General features: G+C 45.7%; 1 protein-coding gene across 1 annotated transcript in view; it reads right to left on the reverse strand.

Moving 5' to 3' along the window:
- Nucleotides 1-21,092, reverse strand: part of HEPACAM2 (HEPACAM family member 2) — a 117,247-nt gene that overhangs the window by 53,110 nt on the left and 43,045 nt on the right. The window contains exons 2-3 of the mRNA XM_073677355.1: nucleotides 17,771-18,127; nucleotides 10,240-10,524 (exon numbers count right to left, since the gene is read on the reverse strand). Coding sequence (XP_073533456.1) covers nucleotides 10,240-10,524; nucleotides 17,771-18,127 — 642 coding nt within the window. The remainder of the gene's footprint in view (nucleotides 1-10,239; nucleotides 10,525-17,770; nucleotides 18,128-21,092) is intronic.

Consider the following 21,092-nt stretch of genomic DNA (forward strand, 5'->3'; position numbering starts at 1 on the left):
GTGGTAAATGACTATTCTAGCTGCAAACGTCTTGTTTTTATTGCAATATCTACATAGGTGTATAGAGGCCCATTTCCAACAACCACCGCTCCAGTGTTATAATGGTACATTGTGTTGTGCTAACTGTGTAAGAAGCTAATAGATGTTTAGAAAACCCTAGAAAACCCTTGCACAAGTATGTCAGCCCAGCTGAAAACGGTTTGGCTGATTTGAGAAGCTATAACATTGACCTTCCTTTGAGCTAGTTGAGAATCTGGAGCATTACATTTGTTTGTTCTATGAAACTCTCAAAATGGCCAGAAAAAGAGAACTTTCATGTGAAACTCGACAGTCTATTCTTGTTCTTAGAAATGAAGGCTATTCCATGCGAGAAATTGCCATGAAACTGAAGATTACCTACACCGATGTGTACTACTCCCTTCAGAGGAGAGCACAAACAGGCTCTAACCAGAGTAGAAAGAGAAGTGGGAGGCCGCGCTGCACAACTGAGCAACAAGACAAGGACATTAGAGTCTCTAGTTTGAGAAATCGACGCCTCACAGCTCCTCAACTGGCGGCTTCATTAAATAGTACACGCAAAACGCCAGTGTCAACGTCTACAGTGAAGAGGCGACTCTGGGATGCTGGCCTTCAGGGCAAAGAAAAAGCCATATCTGAGACTGGCTAATAAAAGGAAAAGATTAATATGGGCAAAAGAACACAGACATTGGACAGAGGAAGATTGGAAAAAAGTTTTCTGGACAGGCGAATCAAAGTTTGAGGTATATGGATCACACAGAAGAACATTTGTGAGACGCAGAACAACTGAAAAGATGCTGGAAGATTGCCTGACGCCATCTGTCAAGCATGGTGGAGGTAATGTGATGGTCTGGGCTTGCTTTGGTGCTGGTAAAGTGGGAGATTTGTACAAGGTAAATGGGATTTTGAATAAGGAAGGCTATCACTCCATTTTGCTATGCCATGCCATACCCTGTGGACAGCGCTTGAATGGAGATAATTTCATCCTACAACAGGACAATGACCCAAAGCACACCTCCAAATTATGCATGAACTATTTAGGGAAGAAGCAGGCAGCTGGTATTCTATCTGTAATGGAGTGGCCAGCGCAGTCACCAGATCTCAACCCCATTGAGCTGTTGTGGGAGCAGCTTGACCGTATGGTGCGCAAAAAGTGCCCATCAAGCCAATCCAACTTGTGGAGGGGCATCAGGAAGCATGGGGGGAAATGTCTCAAGATTACCTCATCAAATTAACAGCTAGAATGCCAAAGGTCTGCAATGCTGGAATTGCTGCAAAGGGAGCATTCTGTGACGAAAGCAAAGTCTGAAGGAGAAAATTATTCTTTCTAATAAAAATCATTATTTCTAACCTTGTCAATGTCTGGACTATATGTTCTATTCATTTTGCAACTCATTTGATAAATAAAAGTATGAGTTTTCACACAAACATACTGTACATACACACACAGTGGCATGTAAAAGTCTGGGCACCCCTGGGCAAAATTACTGTTATTGTGAACAGTTAAGCAAGTTGAAGATGAAACGATCTCTAAAAGGACTAAAGTTAAAGATGACACATTTCCTTTGTATTTTACGCAAAACAGTCTATATATATTTTCATCTTTTACATTTTAAAAATTACAAAATGGAAAATGGGCCAATGCAAAAGTTTGCGCACCCTGTATGGTTTGTACATTAGCACCCCCTTTTGCAAGTATCACAGTTTGTAAACGCTTTTTGAAGCCAGATAAGAGTCTTTCAAATCTTGTTTCAGGGATTTTCATCCATTCTTCCTTGCAAAATTCTTTTCCATTCTGTGAGATTCCTTGGTCACCTTGCATGCACTGCTATTTTGAGGTCTAGCCACAGATTTTCAATGATGTTCAGATCAGGGGACTGTGAGGGCCATTGTAAAACCTTCAGCTTGCGCCTTTAAAAGTCGTCTATTGTGGATTTTGACGTGTGTTTAGGATCATTATCCATTTGTAGAAGCTATCATCTTTTCAACTTCAGCTTTTTTACAGATGGTGTATTGTTTGCATCAAGAATTTGTTAACATTTCATTGAATCCATTCTTCCGTCTACCCATGAAATGTTCCCCGTGTCATTGGCTGCAGCACAACCCCAAAGCATGATTGATCCACCACCATGCATAATTGTTGGAGAGATGTTCCTTTCTAGAAATTCTGTGCCCTTTTTTCTCCACACATACCTTTGATCATTGTGACCAAAGAGTTCTATTTTAACCTCATTGGTCCACAGGACTTGTTTCCAAAATGCATCAGGTTTGTTTAGATGTTCTTTTGCATACTTCTGATGCTGAATTTTATGGTGAGGTCGCAGGAGAGGTTTTCTTCTCATGACTCTTCGATGCATGCCATATTTGTGCAGGTGTCTCTGAACAGTAAAACAATGTACCACAACTCCAGAGTCTGCTAAATCTTTCTGAAGGTCTTTTGCAGTCTAGCGGGGTTCTAATTTGCCTCTCTAGCAATCCTACGAGCAGCTCTCACTGAAATTTTGCTTGGTCTTCCAGACCTTATCTTGACCTCCACTGTTCCTGGTCCCTGCCATTTCTTAATTACATTTTGAACTGAGGAAAGGGCAAAGTTGAAAATGCTTTGCCATCTTCTTATAGACTTCTCCTACTTTGTGGGCCTCCACCATTTTCATTTTCAGAGTGCTAGGCAGCTGCTTAGAAGAGCCCATGGCTGCTGTTTTTTGGCACAAGGTTAGATTATACTATGAGCACTGGATAGAGGCACAGTATTATACTATGAGCTCTGTATGGTAGCATGGTATTATACTATGGACATTGTACAACATCAGTGCATTATACTATGGACACTGTATGGCAGCACAGTATTTGCTATGGGAACTGTATAGAGCAATAGTATTATACTATGGACACTGTATGGTGGCACAGTATTATACTATGGACACTGTATGGCCGCATGGTATTTACTACGGGAACTGAAAACTGCCATGGTGTTATACTATGGACATTGTATGACAGCACTGTATTATACTATTGGCACTGTATGCGGCACAGTATTTACTATGGGCACTGTATTGCGCCATGATATTATACTATGCACATTGTATGACAGCACTGTATTATACTATGAACATTGTATGGCGACATAGTATTATACGTATTATACTATTGGCAATGTATGGCGCCACAGTATTTATTACGAGCGCTCTGGCACCATGGTATTTTACTATGGACATTGTATGACAGCACTATTTTATACTATGCGCACTGTATGGCGTCACAGTATTATACTATTGTCACATTATGGTGGCACGGTATTCAATATGGGCATTGTATGGAGGCTCTGCATTAAACTTTGAGCACTGTATGGAGGACAAGTATTATGCTATTAGCACTGTATGGCAGCACAGTATTATACTATGGTCAATGTATGGGAGCATGGTATTCTACTATGGGCACTGTATGTAGGCTCAGCATTATGCTTTGAGCACTGTATGGAGGACCAGTATTATGCTATTGGCACTGTATGACAGCATGGTATTCTACTATGGGCACTGTATTCTATTATGGGCACTGTATAGTAACAATTTATTATACTATGGTCAATGTATGGCAGCATGATATTATACCATGGGCACTGTATGGCGACACAGTATTACAGTGGGTACGGAAAGTAGTCAGACCCCTTTAAATTTTTCACTGTTTCATTGCAGCCATTTGGTAAATTCTAAAAGGTTCATTTTTTTTACTCATTAAAGTACACTCTGCACCCCATCTTGACTGAAAAAAACAGAAATGTAGAAATTTTTGCAAATTTATTAAAAAAGAAAAACTGAAATATCACATGGTTATAAGTATACAGACCCTTTGCTCAGTATTGAGTAGAAGCCCCCTTTTGAGCTAGTACAGACATGAGTCTTCTTGGGATGATGCAACAAGTTTTTCACACCTGGATTTGGGGATCCTCTGTCTTTCTTCCTTGCAGATCCTCTCCAGTTCCGTCAGGTTGGATGGTGAACGTTGGTGGACAGCCATTTTCAGGTCTCTCCAGGGATGCTGTAGCATCGGCGCCTCTGCCCCCTGACAGGCAGAGACGCCGCCCCCCTTACCGCCGGACTCCTGGCCCGGCGTCTTCCGGCCCTCATGCTGCTACTGCTGCCGGCGCGCGCAGCTTCCCAAGCACTGTGCATAGGGCGTGCGCGCGCGCTCCCTCCCTCTTAAAGGGGCCGAGCGCCATCCTAAGGAGTCCCCTGCCAATGGCCGGAGGACCTCTCATATAAAAGGCACCTTCTTCAAAATGGAGGTGCCCATGCAAGGTTGTAGCTCTGTGTTCTAAACTCTGCTTCAGCCCTCAGGTCCCGCTGCTAGTCTGACTACCTGTCCAGTCCGCCAGCCTGACTACCAGTCCAGTCCACCAGCCTGACTACCAGTCCAGTCCGCCAGCCTGACTACCAGTACAGTCCGCCAGCCTGACTACCAGTCCAGTCCGCCAGCCTGACTACCAGTCCAGTCCGCCAGCTTGACTACCAGTCCAGTCCGCCAACCTGTCTACCTGTGTCCGCCAGCCAAGTACACTCTCCAGCCCGACGGTCTGCCTACGGTCCTAACCTGCCAGTCTGTCTATGGGCCAGGCTTGCCTGCCTACCCGGAGAACGTACCAGTTACCTGCCGTGCCTACCAGCCAGCCTACCTGGAGGCTCCTGCCAGTTACCCATGGTGTCTGCCACTCCATCTTCCCGGATCACCCGTCAGCCTGCCTGCCGTGCTCATCTGCTGTACCGGTCAGTACCTGCCTTCTGACCCGTGGGAGTCACCTGCTCTCATACAAGGACTGGTCCAGAGTAGCATCTGGTCCTCTGCTCGGTCCTTCCATGGTTCACGGAGTCGATTGAGCCGCCGTGCGACCTTGGTCAGTCCGAGTTGATACCTAGTTACGCCCCTCTGGTCCCTCCTTGCACCGCAGCACAGAGGTTCCACCACCCGGATCCGTAACAGATGCTCAATTGGGTTTAGGTCAGGGCTCTGGCTGGGCCAGTCAAGAATGGTCACAGAGTGGTTCTGAAGCCACTCCTTTGTTATTTTAGCTGTGTGCTTAGGGTCATTGTCTTGTTGGAAGGTGAACCTCCAGCCAAGTCTGAGGTCCAAAGCACTCTGGAAGAGGTTTTCATCCAGGTTATCTCTGTACTTGGCCGCGTTCATGTTTCCTTCAATTGCAACCAGTCGTCCTGTCCCTGCAGCTGAAAAACACCTCCATAGCATGATGCTGCCACCACCATGTTTCACTGTTGGGATTGTATTGGGCAGGTGATGAGCAGTGTCTGGTTTTCTCCACACACACCGCTTAGAATTATCACCAAAAAGTTCATCTTTGTCTCATCAGACCAGAGAATCTTATTTCTCATAGTCTGGGAGCCCTTCATGTGTTTTTGAGCAAACTCTATGTGGGTTTTCATATGTCTTGCACCGAGGAGAGGCTTCCGTCGGGCCACTCTGCCATAAAGGCCCGACTGGTGGAAGGCTGCAGTGATAGTTGAGTTTGTGGAACTTTGTCCCATCTCCCTACCGCATCTCTGGAGCTCAGCCACAGTGATATTGGGGCTCTTCGAATCTTTACCTCTCTCACCAAGGCTCTTCTCCCACGATTGCTCATTTGGCTGGATGGCCAGGTATAGGAAGACTTCTGGTGGTCCCAAACTTCTTCGATTTAAGGATTATGGAGGCCACTGTGCTCTTAGGAACCTTGAGTACTGCAGAAATTCTTTTGTAACCTTGGCCAGATCTGTGCCTTGCCACAATTCTGTCTCTGAGCTCCTTGGGCAGTTCCTTTGAGCTCATGATTCTCATTTGGTCTGACATGCACTGTGAGCTGTGAGGTCTTATATAGACAGGTGTGTGCCTTTCCAGATCAAGTCCTATCAGTTTAATTACACACAGCTGGACTCCAATGAAGGAGTAGAATCATCTCAAGGAGGATCACAAGGAAATGGACAGCATGTGACTTAAATATGAGTGTCTGAGCAAAGGGTCTGAATACTTATGACCATGTGATATTTCAGTTTTTCTTTTCTAATAAATTTGCAAAAATTTCTACATTTCTGTTTTTTTCAGTCAAGATGGGGTGCAGAGTGTACTTTAATGAGAAAAAGAATGAACTTTTTAGAATTTACCAAATGGCTGCAATGAAATAAAGAGTGAAAAATGTAAAGGGGTCTGAATACTTTCCGTACCCACTGTATACCTTGGGCAATGTATGACAGGGCGGTATTATCCTATGGGCACTGTATGGTGGCACTTGAGCATGAGAAATATTTATCAGATCACCTGATATTACCTGGTTAATTTTACCTGGCCCTGAATGCCCATGTCATGTACTTAGCAACCCGGTGATTGCACGCTATGGCCAAGCATTGGCATAACATCAATACTCATTTTTGACCTGTCATGCAGATAATCTCTATAGAGAACTCATCAGAGTCTGTCGCTGCTGTTTACCCAATGCCTTGTAAAACCATAAATCACCTGTTTTGCTGAGACTTTACTCATGCGGGTTTCGTGCTGATTGGTTATGTCAGCAGCACCCTGCCGCCCATTCTGTCACTGAGCAGATGGCATGTACTTAGTGCGAGGGACCTTTTTATCATTGCACACCCCCGCAGTCTCAACATATGGTACACGGAAACCTTACGAGCAGGCTCGCTTGCTGCAAACATGTTATTGACGATATATAGATGGAAATTTACTGCTCCAAGGAGCCGCTGCCTTATTCTGCGCCAAGGAGGTTAACTCTTTGACAGATGGAGAAGGGACCCAGTTATTGTAGATTGTGATACTGGTCGAAAGGTGACAACAGCGGCGGTGTGTGTGGTCATCTACATAAAGGAGGCGCGAAACGCAGATCACTGTCTATGGATTATATCTAGGTAATAATGGGAGTTTTGGGTTATGTTTGTGAGAGACTTACAGCAAACTGACCTATGGAATTCACCCCATACATTATAGGAGGATTCATCTGGATATAGGACATAAGTGACATTGGGGAGGGTCCGAGATGCAAAGTATTACAAGTGCAAACCCCAGGCCAGACACCCTAAAAAAATCTGTGGCCAGGCCTCCTAAGTACAGACACTAGACCAGACACACTATAGAGAGGGCTCAGCCGAGGCTCCCTAAACACAAAACTGAGGCCAGACTCCCTAAATGCAAATATCGGACAAGGCCTCCTAAATACAGACCCTGCACCAGACCCACTATAGATAGGGCTCAGCCCAGGCTACCTGAATCCAAAACTCAGGCCAGACCCCCTAAATGCAGATATCAGACCAGGCCCCCTAATAACAAACTGAAGCCAGACCCCTAAATTGCAGATGTTGCTCCCCTGAGGGTTTGGTACTGCATCTCACCCAGAGGTGTGGTATCTCACTCTCTGGTAAGGAAGGAGCACAGCCCGGGACCCTAACACCTGCATCCAACACTACACTACTCCAGACCAGCAGGAGGGGCAAGATGCGTCGCGCTTCCTGCTGAGCCCTGTCCCTGGCTGGAGTGGGGGGAACCAAAGTAGGGGGAACCATGTAGTGGGTGTGGGTGGAGGACGTAAATCAGAGGAGCATTGGAAGAAGTGATATAAATAGAGAAGCCATTTTGAAAGGACAGTTCAGTCTGGGAGGAGAAGTAGAGGGAGCAGGAGCTCTGCAGGAGCTCTGCTCAGGAGGAGGAGGGCCTAGCCAGAGAGGCCCAGGACAGACTGAGGAGGAGAGGAGCAGGAGGAAGGCTCCAGGAACAAAGAAGGGATCCCAGGGGTACAGGCAGTGCTGGAGGCCACCCGTACGCCCGAATCTGCCAGGCGGTGGAGGGATCGAGCCGCAGAGGGGACCGGCCCCTAATCAGTGAGAATTAGAAAGTTCAACTGGAAACCGGAGGATTCTGTACTTTCAGGGTGCAGTTGCCACATCCGCACTCAAGTCGCCAAAAAGGTAACCACATAGGATCCAGGGAACTCCAGGTTGCCCAGAAAGATCCGAGGATACCGGCTTGGGACATTGTTTGGCGAGGCGCAGGGCAAGAAGGGTGAGGGCCAGCGCAGAAAGACGGCTGAGAAGGACATATAGAACGGGGTCCTGTCAGGCACTCTTGAAACACCTGTGAGTTTGCTGAACCCCTGCCTGGTGAACGCAGCGTGACGTGGGAGGCTGTAAGCTGGACAGTGCAACCTGAGGAACTTAACAACTGTGAGTAAACTCTGAGGACTGCACCCCACTGTCTCTGTGAAGTTATTGCTGCATCATCACCCCCTGCACCACACTGCAACATCCATAACAACTCAGCACAGCCCAGAGCTAAGCTCTACCTGTGGAGAGCTAAATCAACTCTGCAGCATTTACACCAGCACCAGAGGACCTGCCCCGCAGCGGCGGCTCCCTTTAGCCGCATACCACAGGTGGCGTCACGAACGGTATATAAAAACTATAAATCCCCTGAAAATAAACCCCTTTGGATTGACCGCCCTGGGTCACGGACCGGGTCACCGCCACTGTGACATCTCCCCAAGTAACGACCGGCCCGGCACCGAGTACCCCACGGCCCAGGGGGCGCGTCACAGACATCAGTCCTGAAACTCTAAATACAAACCCCATATCACACCCTCCAAACATAAACTCATGATAGACCTGCTAAATAAAAAAAACCCGAGACCAGACCCTCTAAATAAAAATTTTGTAAATATCAACTCAGGACATTATCCCCTAGCTAAACACATCAGACCAGACCCCCTAAATAAAACCTTGGGCCAGCCCTTACTAGGCACAGACTTCAGACCAGACCCTCTAAATACCAACTCAGACCAGACCCCTTAAATCTAAATACAAACTCAAGTCACATCCCCTAATTACAGGCCTCAAACCAGGACCGCTAAATAGAGGCCTCAGACCAGGCCCCCTAATTACAGGCCTCAGACCAGGCCCCCTAATTACAGGCCTCAGGCCAGGCCCCCTAATTACAGGCCTCAGGCCAGGCCACCTAAACACAGGCCTCAAACCAGGACCGCTAGATAGAGGCCTCAGACCAGGCCCCCTAATTACAGGCCTCAGACCAGGCCCCCTAATTACAGGCCTCAGACCAGGCCCCCTAATTACAGGCCTCAGACCAGGCCCCCTAATTACAGGCCTCAGGCCAGGCCCCCTAATTACAGGCCTCAGGCCAGGCCCCCTAATTACAGGCCTCAGGCCAGGGCACCTAAACACAGGCCTCAAACCAGGACCGCTAAATAGAGGGCTCAGACCAGGCCCCCTAAATACAGGCCTCAGATCAGGCCCCCTACATACAGGCCTCAGATCAGGCCCCCTACATACAGGCCTCAGATCAGGCCCCCTACATATAGGCCTCAGATCAGGCCCCCTACATATAGGCCTCAGATCAGGCCCCCTACATACAGGCCTCAGATCAGGCCCCCTACATACAGGCCTCAGACCAGCCCCCCTAAATATAGTCCTCAGACAAGGCCCCCTACATACAGGCCTCAGATCAGGCACCCTACATACAGGCCTCAGACCAGCCCCCCTAAATACAGGCCTCAAACAAGGCCCCCTACATACAGGCCTCAAATAAGGCCCCCTACATTCTGACCTCAGACCAGCCCCCCTAAATACAGGCCCCCTAAATACAGATCTATGACCAGATCCCCTAAATACAAAGCACAGACTCAGTCCTCTTTCTACAGATTACTGAGGGTCCCAGAAGTGGTCCTCATAAACCATGAATGTTATTTCTGGGAAATCTTCCCTTTCTCATTACTCATTAACTAGACATAATGATATTTATATTTCGTCCTTTTTCCAATATATTTTCATTTTCAGCAATCACCTGAATATAAGACGTCCCCATCAGTAAATACACCCCTATTTGCTGTGCTGTGGGAGAGATTTGGGGGCATACTTGTGTCAGGGGGAGGGCGGAGGAGCTGTCACCAGCACCTGGGTGTGACCTGGTGTTATCATCCCTAGTTTTATGGAACAAGTGAAACTTTTTATTGTAGTCCTGCCTTTTAATGACAATGAGGTTTCAGCCCTTCCCCCAGTGTACGCAGCACAAACTGAAAAGTGATATCTAGAACACATGACAACTCCCTTATGTCACACATCTTGATTTCTAGGAACTAAAAAAAAAAAGTATCATGTAGGAGTCTGCTACATCTGTACGTGCCCCTTCTATACGTTGTCAATACGGGGATGAAGCCCAGACACTCACAGTATATGGTTGGCGCAATGCCGTCACTCTCCATTTCACTGATGTAATTTGAGGCCACGCAGCTGTAATTCCCGATGTCAGTCTTCATCACCGGAGCGATAGAGAAGATGGACTTGTCCCGGGAGAAGCTATAGCTGGAGCTGTTTTGCAGGGGGCTTCCATTTTTCAGCCATTCATATGTTACTCGAGTCCCTTTAAACACACGACATTTAAAGGTGAGGTTCCCCACGTCCTCCACCGCTCCGTACGACGGCTCGCTGTGAAGAACGGGCTGCGAAACCGGAACTAAAAAAAGGAAATAAAATATAGAAAGGGAAAAATATTGTGTGTGGTGCTTTGTATTTTTTATTTTATAATTTTATCAAGTTGACAGAGAAACTGCAGCTGCATCCCCCTCCTCCCTCTCTTAATATTTTACCAAATATTATGACTGTGGGTAACAAAGTTACTGGCAGTTCTGTTATTCTTTTACATTTCATAAATTTGTAGAAGATTTAGTAGAGGGGGCTGATTTATAATTCGTGGGTTTTTGTAAGTCACTTTACTTTTTATGCCTTGTTGGTATTTGTTGACAATTTTTGCACCAAATTTTTCAGAAAAAGCAAATATGCTTTCTTTTTGTGTTAAACCTGTGTTTTTTTTTTACACTAAAATGTCACATATTCTGCTGTAAAAAAATAAAAAAGTACATAAAAATCATTCCAGGAGGGAAGGACTTGTGTATATTTGCAAAAAAATGTTGGGACTTTTTAAAAAAAAAAAGTTGCAATTGATGATTTGGCCCAGAAAACATCTGGAAATAGCATTCAAAACTTCACTAACAATGATGTACATTAAAAAAACAACAAAAAACAGGAGAACACATAAAATAGACTTTGAGAATGCGCAAATTAAGAGAATAAATGTAAAAAAAAACAAAAGACACCAAAACCTAGGCAAAAAAGGCACAAAAATAATGAATCGGGTTCTTCACTGATGAAAATCCGTTTTTTTGTTTATTTTTAATTGATGAGGCCTTACTGGAATATCCCTTTAAGTTATACCTCTGGGTCTGCAGATCTACAGGTAAAAAAATCTATTACACAAGAAATTATAATACTCTGATGTTTTGCCATCCTTTACTGTGTAGGAGAAGTGCTAGATCACCTAAAAGAGACCAAATGAGTATGAAGTTTTAGGGTATATGTGCACACAAATTTTTTTTCGGGTGGTCAAAAATGACACGTTTATTATTGGAAATTGCTTAAGAAAATGCTCCTTCTTTGGGGAGTTTTTGGAGGGGTTTTATGTTTCCTGATGTGATGCTTAGAAGAGTTTTTCAAGCGGTTTTGGAGAAGTTTTTTCCTGAAGTGTTTTCTGCAGTCTTTTGATTGGACAGAATCTAGTTTGGAGTGGATCTGATCAGGAGCTACATCACAGAAGTGACATGCACTTTTTATCCCACCAGACGTTTTTCAAAACCTGAAGTGGAAAAAAAAAGCCCAAAAAATTGAACACAAGGGTGTGTGCGCAAGGTTTTCCAGGTGGTCTCGATGCTGGCTTTGCTGTCATTCTTGTTCCGGTCACAGGGTCAGCTGGGCCTGGGACATCACCTATTGTGAATGGTGGATCCTGGGTTATCAGCTGTGTATAGAGGTGTTATCAGTTATTGTAATCCTGCCTCTGCTGATAAGGAGTCTGCTGAAAACTCTTCCTGAAAGAACAAGAAGTATCAGTCTAAAATAGCCCCAGTGGCCAGTGTGAAAATTGCAAAATTTCTAATATAATTTTTTTTTTCTAAAGATTGTGATATGAGAAAAGAAACATTGGCAAATGTTTAAAAAAATCCATGTAACACCAAAACTTGATTGAAGCAACAGGTCCTTTTCTGATGAAAGCTTCTCTTTAAAAGGAATCTGTGAGCAGGTTTTTGCTATTTAATCTGAGAGCAGCATGATGTAGGGGCTGAGACCCTGATTCCAGTGATGTGTCACTTACTGGGCTGTGTTTTGCTGTTTCAATACAATCAGTGTTTTATAAGCAGGAGATTCACTACAGGACTAGGTGTCTCGTGCCTCCTAGTCCAACCACACCCCGAGCACTGATTGGCTCCTTCTATACACACTGTATATTGCCAGAAAGCTGCTATTCAGTGGTATGGCCAGCGTTATACAGGGCTCGGTATTCCGGGCTCTGCCAGCTCTTCAGCAGAGAAAACAAGGATAATATCATAACTGTAACTGCTGCACCCAGTAAACTAAGTGATACATCGCAGAACCTCTGTCCTTACATCATGTTGCCAGATTACATAGGAAAAACCTGGTGACAGATTCCCTTTAAGGAGAACCAGGAATTCCCCACATTGCCTCAAAGGTGTTACACTCAGCCAGACTCTGTTCTACACTGATGAGGGGTGAAAAACCCCAAACAGGTTGTCTGTAAAAGAGTTTCTGGCTCGGTATTTATCCCTGGCTGTGTTGCATCTTCTTAAAGGGTTGGACGTTGACTTATAGGGTAGATACTTCTAGGAGGTATTTGATTTAGTCCCTTTTGTTCTTTATGAGAGCTAATTTGCAGTAATTTTAATCAGAAATTATCAGAATGATTGGAAATCTTATTTTACTTGGACTTTAAAGCTTGTTGGCGTCGCTCATAGATGGTTTCTGTAAATGATGGCTTTCATTCAGTGTCATGTGTTTGCTCATGGACTGTGGCCTGGAGTAACAGATGTCTTTTGCACACCTTTTATATTTCTACTATTTACCTACTATTGTTCCTAAACTTACACCTGAAAGACCCAATGTAGAGCAAATACCACAAAAATGTCCGGCCAGTACAATATCAGACTAATTGTGGTGACTGGTATGAGAACTTTCCGTGGTGTCACTTGTGTAATTTCGGTTTTGGTATGTGGTGAATAATCAGCACTTCTGGGACTTATAGGGAGTTCCAAGTACAATATTTTTTATGTCTCGGTGTGATTCCCGTGCCCTCCTCACCCCGTTGTTGTTTCACTGAGAAACTGCGGATGCATCCCCCTCCTTCCTGTCTTTGCTGTGTTACTAATGACAATTTTTTTTTTGAGGGGGTATTCAAAAACTTTCCGAACATAGAGGGTATGAGTCTTTTTTTTAGGGCTCATAAATGTCTGTTTTTCAAGCAGAAGACACTCCAGGAAAATCTTTTCTCTGATGTTTCATAATCGTAACTTTGTGTTTGTTCTTTGATAGTTTTTCTTTTGGGGCATTTTTATTCCTATGTGGTTTGCAAGGCTTTTTTTTTTATTGCCATTTGATGGACGTGTTTTTTGAATCCATAAGCAATGTTGAAAACCCTATCGGAAATACTGAAAGATGTGCACAAAAATACTCAGACATCTTCTGCTCATTTTTTCTTATCCTTCCCATTGACTTGTATTGTGAGGTTTGAGCATCTTCCCGGCAGAAAACACCTGTGAAATGGACATGTCACTTATTTAAAATTCTTGGTGTACTTTGAAAATCTGAAGCATTTAAAAGAAGAGCAAAACTCTGAACATAAGAATATGAGATGAATAGGTCCATACTTTTGAGCATTTTCTCAGACACAGTGTGAACATATCCTAAGGCGCTATATGCAGAGTCTTTTTGTTTATTTTCTGGAGAGAAACTTCTCCCAAAATTCACAAAAATGTTGAGTTTCTGCTCCAAAAACTCAGCAAAAAGACCTAGGTCCCGATTCATCAAGGCAATTTTGCCAGAATTCTTGCGTAAATTGCTTTGAAAAAATAAATAAATAACATAAATAAATATCGCAAAATTCAGAACTCGGAGTTGTGCAAAAATCCTGTAACTTTATGAATCAGGACTCCACCACACCCCCTCGTCAGTATGAGCAAAAAAAAATAAAACACGCCGGTCTTGAAGAATTAAGGTTATGTGCACAGAGTTTTTGAGGCAGCTTTTCAAGAATCTCCTCTTCTAGGTATGTGCACATTGAGTCTTTTTACTGAGTTTTTCAAGCAGAAACCTAAAATTTGAGGATTTTTGTGGTAGGGTTTTTAAGGAAGATTTGGAGAGTTTCCGCTCAGTTTCTGCTCCAAAAACTCCTCGAAAAAAATCTATTTGGGGATAGCCAAAGAGGAGGGTTTTTACCCTGAAGAATTTCCTAAAGCGGTTTTGAGAGTTTTTTGAAGCATTTGTAGCTTTTTTTCTAAAGCAATTTTTGCAGCTTTACAAAAGAAATGAATAGCAAGTTCAGAGAAGGAGCAAGTTCAAAGAAGAGCTACCAGGGTGGTGAGCGGACTGCAAACTATGTCCTACAAGGAATTTGGGAAGGTTTAGCTTGCAAAAAAGAAAGCCAAGAGGAGACTTAATAGCTGTCTACAAATATCTGAAGGGCTGTCACAGTGTGTTTCTGTGTGATGGTGCAATATGTCAGCATTTGGGGCCCCACTTTAAACTTTTGCCTAGGGCCCCACTTTGTCTAAGACCAGCCCTGCAATCAAATAATCAAAAAGATAAAGTAGGAAAGAATAAAAAAAGTTTTTTTTTTTTAAAAATTAAACACAAAAGTTTGACTCATCCCCCCCCCCCCTTTCCCAGTTCAAAAATAATTGAAAATTTAGTTTTTTTTCTCCCCATCAGTAAAAGTCCGATCTATGAAAATAGAAAATTAATTAACTCGTACAATGTAAACAATTACTAGAAATGCCACTTTTTAGATGACGCATTTCTACCAAAAAAAACAATCAAATCATCTTATGCACCTCAAAAAAAAAACTTCAGCTTGCTCCATTAGAGGAAAAGCAAAAAAAAAAATAAAAAAAACATCTACAGCTCTCTAAAAATGGAGACTAAAAACAAAAAAACTTCTGAAATTTTTAGACAGTAAAATATGAAAAACAAAACCATTTTGGCACCACTTGAATTGTATGAACCTAAAAAATCACGACGTCAGGTAATTTTTTCCCGCCATATTGTTTTGTGTTTTTTTTCACCATTTCATCCCACCTGTAATGTTTTTCCGTTTTTCTTCGTTCTTTGTACATCATGTGGTTAAATAAATGGTGTAACTCAAAAGGACAACTCATCCTGCAAAAAACAAATCCTCATACGGCGATGGAAAGATTAAAAAAAAAGTTATGGCTATTGGAAGAAGGAAGGAAAAAACGAACGTGCAAAAATAAAAAATCCCAATGGGAAAGGGTTAAGGAGGTTGTCCACGATCACAAAAACATGGCTGCTTTCTTTCAAAAACAGCACCATCCTCGGGTAGTACTTGGTATTGCAGCTCAGCGTCATTCACTTCAATGGAGCAGAGCTGCAAAAACAGACAGGTGTAGTGCTTTTATTCATTTTTCTTTGCAACACTCCATCCGACGCTCAGCATTGTGCTTGGTGATGTATGGCTGCATGCAGCTGCTCGGCCATGAAGCTCCCGGTGGGATCGCAGTGTTTGTGCTGATGTTAATACCAGAGAAGGTCTGGACTCTGTAGTTATGGGGTCAGCAGAGCATTGGTGACTTTTCCGCCCCCTGCTCCTCAGCATTCGGCCCCCCCGCTCTTTGACGTTACGGGGTTTCCACTTTGTGGCTGAGTTGCTGCGGTTCCTTCTGCTTCTCAGTAATATCACTCACAGGTGATGGGGGAAAATTCAGGAGGAAGAAATGTCATGGACAGACTTGTTACCCCAATGGCACCATGGCAATGGGGCCGGATGTTATACACTGGGGGGCGAGGGGCCGGATGTTATACACTGGGGGGGCAAGGGGCTGGATGTTATACACTGGGGGCAATGGGGCCGGATGTTATACACTGGGGGGCTGGATGTTATACACTGGGGGCAATGGGGCCGGATGTTATACACTGGGGGGCGAAGGGCTGGATGTTATACACTGGGGGCAATGGGGCCGGATGTTATAAACTGGGGGGCGAGGGGCTGGATGTTATACACTGGGGCAATGGGGCCGGATGTTATACACTGGGGGGCGAGGGGCTGGATGTTATACACTGGGGGCAATGGGGCCGGATGTTATACACTGGGGGGCGAGGGGCTGGATGTTATACAATGGGGGTAATGGGGCCGGATGTTATACACTGGGGGGCTAGATGTTATACACTGGGGGCAATGGGGCCGGATGTTATACACTGGGGGGCGAGGGGCTGGATGTTATACACTGGGGGGGCGAGGGGCTGGATGTTATACACTGGGGGCAATGGGGCCGGATGTTATACACTGGGGGGCGAAGGGCTGGATGTTATACACTGGGGGCAATGGGGCCGGATGTTATAAACTGGGGGGCGAGGGGCTGGATGTTATACACTGGGGCAATGGGGCCGGATGTTATACACTGGGGGGCGAGGGGCTGGATGTTATACACTGGGGGCAATGGGGCCGGATGTTATACACTGGGGGGCGAGGGGCTGGATGTTATACACTGGGGGCAATGGGGCCGGATGTTATACAATGGGGGTAATGGGGCCGGATGTTATACACTGGGGGGCTGGATGTTATACACTGGGGGCAATGGGGCCGGATGTTATACACTGGGGGGCGAGGGGCTGGATGTTATACACTGGGGGCAATGGGGCCGGATGTTATACAATGGGGGCAATGGGGCCGCATGTTATACACTGGGGGTAATGGGGCCGGATGTTATACACTGGGGGTAATGGGGCCGGATGTTATACACTGGGATACAATAGGGCCGGAGCCAACCCCTTTCATATTAACCCTTTTTTTTATCTAAATAAGTCCAATATACTAAGTTTATTACTGTCTTCACATATCTTTACAGATGTGGGAGTCTAGTATTTCTAAGTAAAAAAAGCTCCAAATTCCTTGCATAGATAAATCAAAATGGCATACGGTAATTCTGGCTACCTCCAACCACCACTAGGGGGAGCTTAGGAGCTTACTGCATACTGTCTATATGTCAAACTTAATAACACAGTATGCAGTGAGCTCCCCCTAGTGGTGGCTTATGCAGGAGAGTTGGAGCTCTAAAATTAAATAAGAAATAAATATTGGACCTAAAAAATACATAGTGGCCTGATTCATTATTTCCTGTGCAGTTTGTGCACCTTTTTTGTTCATCTAGTTTTTGGGGTTTTCCTTTGCACTTCTTTTAAGTTGCGCCTTTTTTTAATTAATTAATTTTTGATATGTATTTGCACATTTTTGTCAATGTTCGCTGTTTGTGGGTTTGGAAGTTTCCAAATATTTTTGACCGACTCATCAACTGTGACTTTTTAAAAGTATCTACATTTTTTGCACAAATGTACTCCAGTGTGATTTTATGTATGACTGAAACTTTTTGTGCAAATATTGCAAAATTTTAGCAGAACATGTGACTTTTTTTCTTAGCTAAAAAGTTACGGAAAGAAAAAAAAATTAAAGATAGAAATAAGAAAATATTCATGTTGTGCGAAATTCATGAACCTTGTGCCCCATTTTGTAGAATTTGGTGCAAAAAAAAGTCAACAAATACCACAAAGCGAAGAAAGAAAAGTTACAAAAAAAAACCCCTCTATTGATGAATGGAGTTCAGAGCTGGGTCAGCGCCACTTACCGTGCACCGTGACCTCAATCTTCTGCGTTGCTGACATGGTGGTTTCCCCTTGTATGTTGACTTTGACGGTGTAGTTCCCCTCATCGCTCACGTGTACTGAATTGATCAGCAGCGAGGCGTTGGGCGGATTCATTGTAAACTTGTGCTGGAATTCCAGATCTGGTATGAATGTGTGATTGATGGACGTCAGCAGACATGCAGGGGGGGCCGACTTCCTTTCGAGCACCCAAATGATCTGAACGGCGGATGCAGGAACGTTGACATCATAATGGATGGGCAGGGTGAGAGGCTGTCCCTCGGTGCCATGTATAGTTGGAGATGGTGCCGTTAGTTTCACTGCAGAGCAGGTGCCAAATACTTTAGGGGAAAAAAAAATGAGGAAAGAGGTTAATTTTTTTTAATCTAAATTGTTCCCACATTGAAGGGATACGCATAGTTAAGAGGAATGGTCAGAAGAGCTGAGCAAAAAAGATAGGTCGGAAGTCTTTGGCCGCCTCCTCTTCTGATTATTAGGCACGGTGTAACGTCACAGTTGCGGCACGTGGCGTGAAGACGCTCCTACTAATCAGAAAAGGAGCGAGGAAGGGCGGCAGGAAGAAGGTCTGCTGGGTTCTGAATTGCTGACGTGGTCACTAAACCAGGGTCCTGCAAGTCTTTTTGCTCAACTCCAGGACTATATGTACAGCCGAGAACGGCTATGCTACCTGTGGCCATCACATAGAGACAGCTATTGCCATCCATCTCTGCCATAAATGGTTGAAATAGGAAAACCCCTTTAAGCGGTAAAGGAATATTTCAGGGAAACAAACTTAAAATAGTAAGTTATGTACATTGCTAATATTGTCTTTTTTAGCTCTGGTTAGAGATGAGTGAACCCGAACTGTAAAGTTCTGGGTTCGTACCGGACTCTTAGTGACCGGTGCTGAACTCTGAACACGGACTTCTGGAAGTCCATTTTAGCAGAGAGAGAGGGAGACTTTTGCTGCCCCCTAGCCCTTACTATGACTATTTTACAGCACCAAAGTTTGGGTCCCTATTGACTTCTATGGGGTTTAAGTTCAGGTACAGTTCTGGTACCTGAACCGAACTTTGGACTAAAGTTCGCTCGAACCCAAACATCCGCTCATCCCCAGCTCTGGTCCCATGATCTGCTGGTTGCTGCTCCGGTGAGGATCCATGCCACTATGCATCTGGCTCTGCACAGTACACGACAGCATATAACCACAGCAGTGAGTCAAGGGGGCTGCCTAACTTTTCTTTTTTTTAAAGCAAAGCCAGCCCCCTTCTCTGCTGTATCACAAGGTGCTAGATTAGCTATGGAAATAACCCAGGATATCCGAAAAGAACAAATAAAGCTATATAAGTAACTAAGTATTTAAAGCTGCTTGTGACGCGCCCCCTGGGCCGTGGGGGTACCCGGAGCTGGGCCTTGTGGATGCTGGGGGTTGTAGTCACCGTGGCGGCGACCCGGTCCGTGACCCAGGGCGGTCAAACCAGTGGCAGTCTATTTGTGTGAGGTGTTAATGTCCGACTACACCACCTGTGGATTGCGGTTATTGGTAACCGCCGCTGCGGGGCAGTCTGCTGAAGCTGGTGGTATGTGCAGCTAGGTGATGTAACTTCCCACAGGTGGAGTGTAGCTTCAGGGCAGCGTGAGTGGATGGTGGTGGTGAGAGTGCAGGGAATCAGTAGTGACAACGCGGAGTCTTTGCAATGCAGTCTCAGGGTCTTTACTCACAGTTCTTTCACTCCAAGTCATTACTGCAGGTTTATAACTTCCCGCGTCGTCCTGTGTTTACTGAGTGAGGGGCTCAGTCGACTCCCAGGTAACTCTGGAGCACTTAGCAGGACCCCCTTCTGTGTGTCCTCTCTGGCCTCTCTCCTTGTATCTCACACCTAGTGGCACCTCTGTCCAGTGTCCTCGGGCCTTAGCGGGTGACGTATGTTCCGTCCCCTGACCCTATGTGGCTACTTTCCTAGTGGCTGGTGTGGACGGCCTGCTGTACTTGAAGTGCTGCAGCCTCCGGTTCCCAGTTGAGCCCTGTAGTCTCTGCTGGTTGGGGGACCCTGTTCCCCTTCTTGGCCTGACCCCCCTACCTCCTGGCAGCGACGGGCGTACAGGTGGCTTGCTGCACGGCCCGTACCCCTGGGGTCCCTTCTCTCCTTGGAGCCTTCCTGCTCCCACTCCTCTCTTCTCCTTCCAGGCTCAGGCCCCCTCACTAGGCCCGCCTGTGGAGCAGAGCCCATACAGAGCCTCTGCTCCCTGACTCCTCCTCAGTCTGTCTGACTGGAACTCCTCCACCGACTCTTCTACCACTGAACCAAAATGGTTCCTTCCTATTGTAGCACCCTGAGGACTCGGCTGCTACAGGGGTATTGCACCTCAAACCAGAGGTGTGGTATTCCACTCCCGGGTAAGGATGGAGTGTGGGACTGAGCTCAGTAGGCTGCATGCACTACATACATCCCATTTCCGGGGGACAGAACTACGGTACTCCCACCAAGTAGATGTGCAGGTACGACAGCGTCTGTCCCTGGCTGGAGTGGGAGGGGGGGTGGAACATCCCAGTAGTGTAGGGGCAGATAGGGGAGGGGCTCTGGGCATAGAGATAGGAGCCCATTGGGTGCTGGTCACCTGGGCTCACACATAGAGGGAGTATATATGGTGGGCACCATCTAGTGATAGGGTGAGTCTGGCAGGAGAGTTCTGAGGAGGAGTTCAGCCAGGAGGGCTGACAGGGAGCTGTGGCTCCGGCTGGGCCCAGCTCCAGGGCCAGGCCTGAAGCAGAGAGGAAGAAGAAAGGCCCAGAGACGCAGAAAAGAGGGAACCCTAAGATCCCAGACGCAAACCAAAAAGGGTGAAGGGTTGGCAGAAGAGGGCACCGGATCCCAAGCTGGCGGAGGCAAAAGTAACCCTTAACCAGGAACCGGAGGTCGTGGGCAAGCTTTGCCACGACCCTCACCACATCCACCAGGAAGGTACACCAAGAGTAGGGTCAGGAAAGCCAGAGAAGGTTTTACCATAGAAGGCCCAAGGGAACCGGACAAAGGTGGATCCCTGGTGGGGACGGCCAGGAGAAAGAGAGAGAGAGGGAAGCTCAGGACCACGCTCCGGAACTGCCTGGGGGTTGGCCGAGTCCAGCACCTGGTGGATGCAGCACGGCTCGGGTGGTCACTCAAGGCCAGAGTGACTGAAGGAACACCTGTGAGTAAAAACCCTGAAACTGCATCTCACGTCTCTGACTCTCCTTTCTGCACTATCACTACCCCCATCATCCGCACCAGCTGCCCTGAGGCCATACCCCTCCTGTTGGGGGTTATA

Source organism: Phyllobates terribilis, unplaced genomic scaffold, assembly GCF_046119375.1.
Source record: "Phyllobates terribilis strain yellow unplaced genomic scaffold, ASM4611937v1 Scaffold_4__5_contigs__length_816908805, whole genome shotgun sequence".
Classification (NCBI taxonomy): Eukaryota; Metazoa; Chordata; class Amphibia; order Anura; family Dendrobatidae; genus Phyllobates; species Phyllobates terribilis.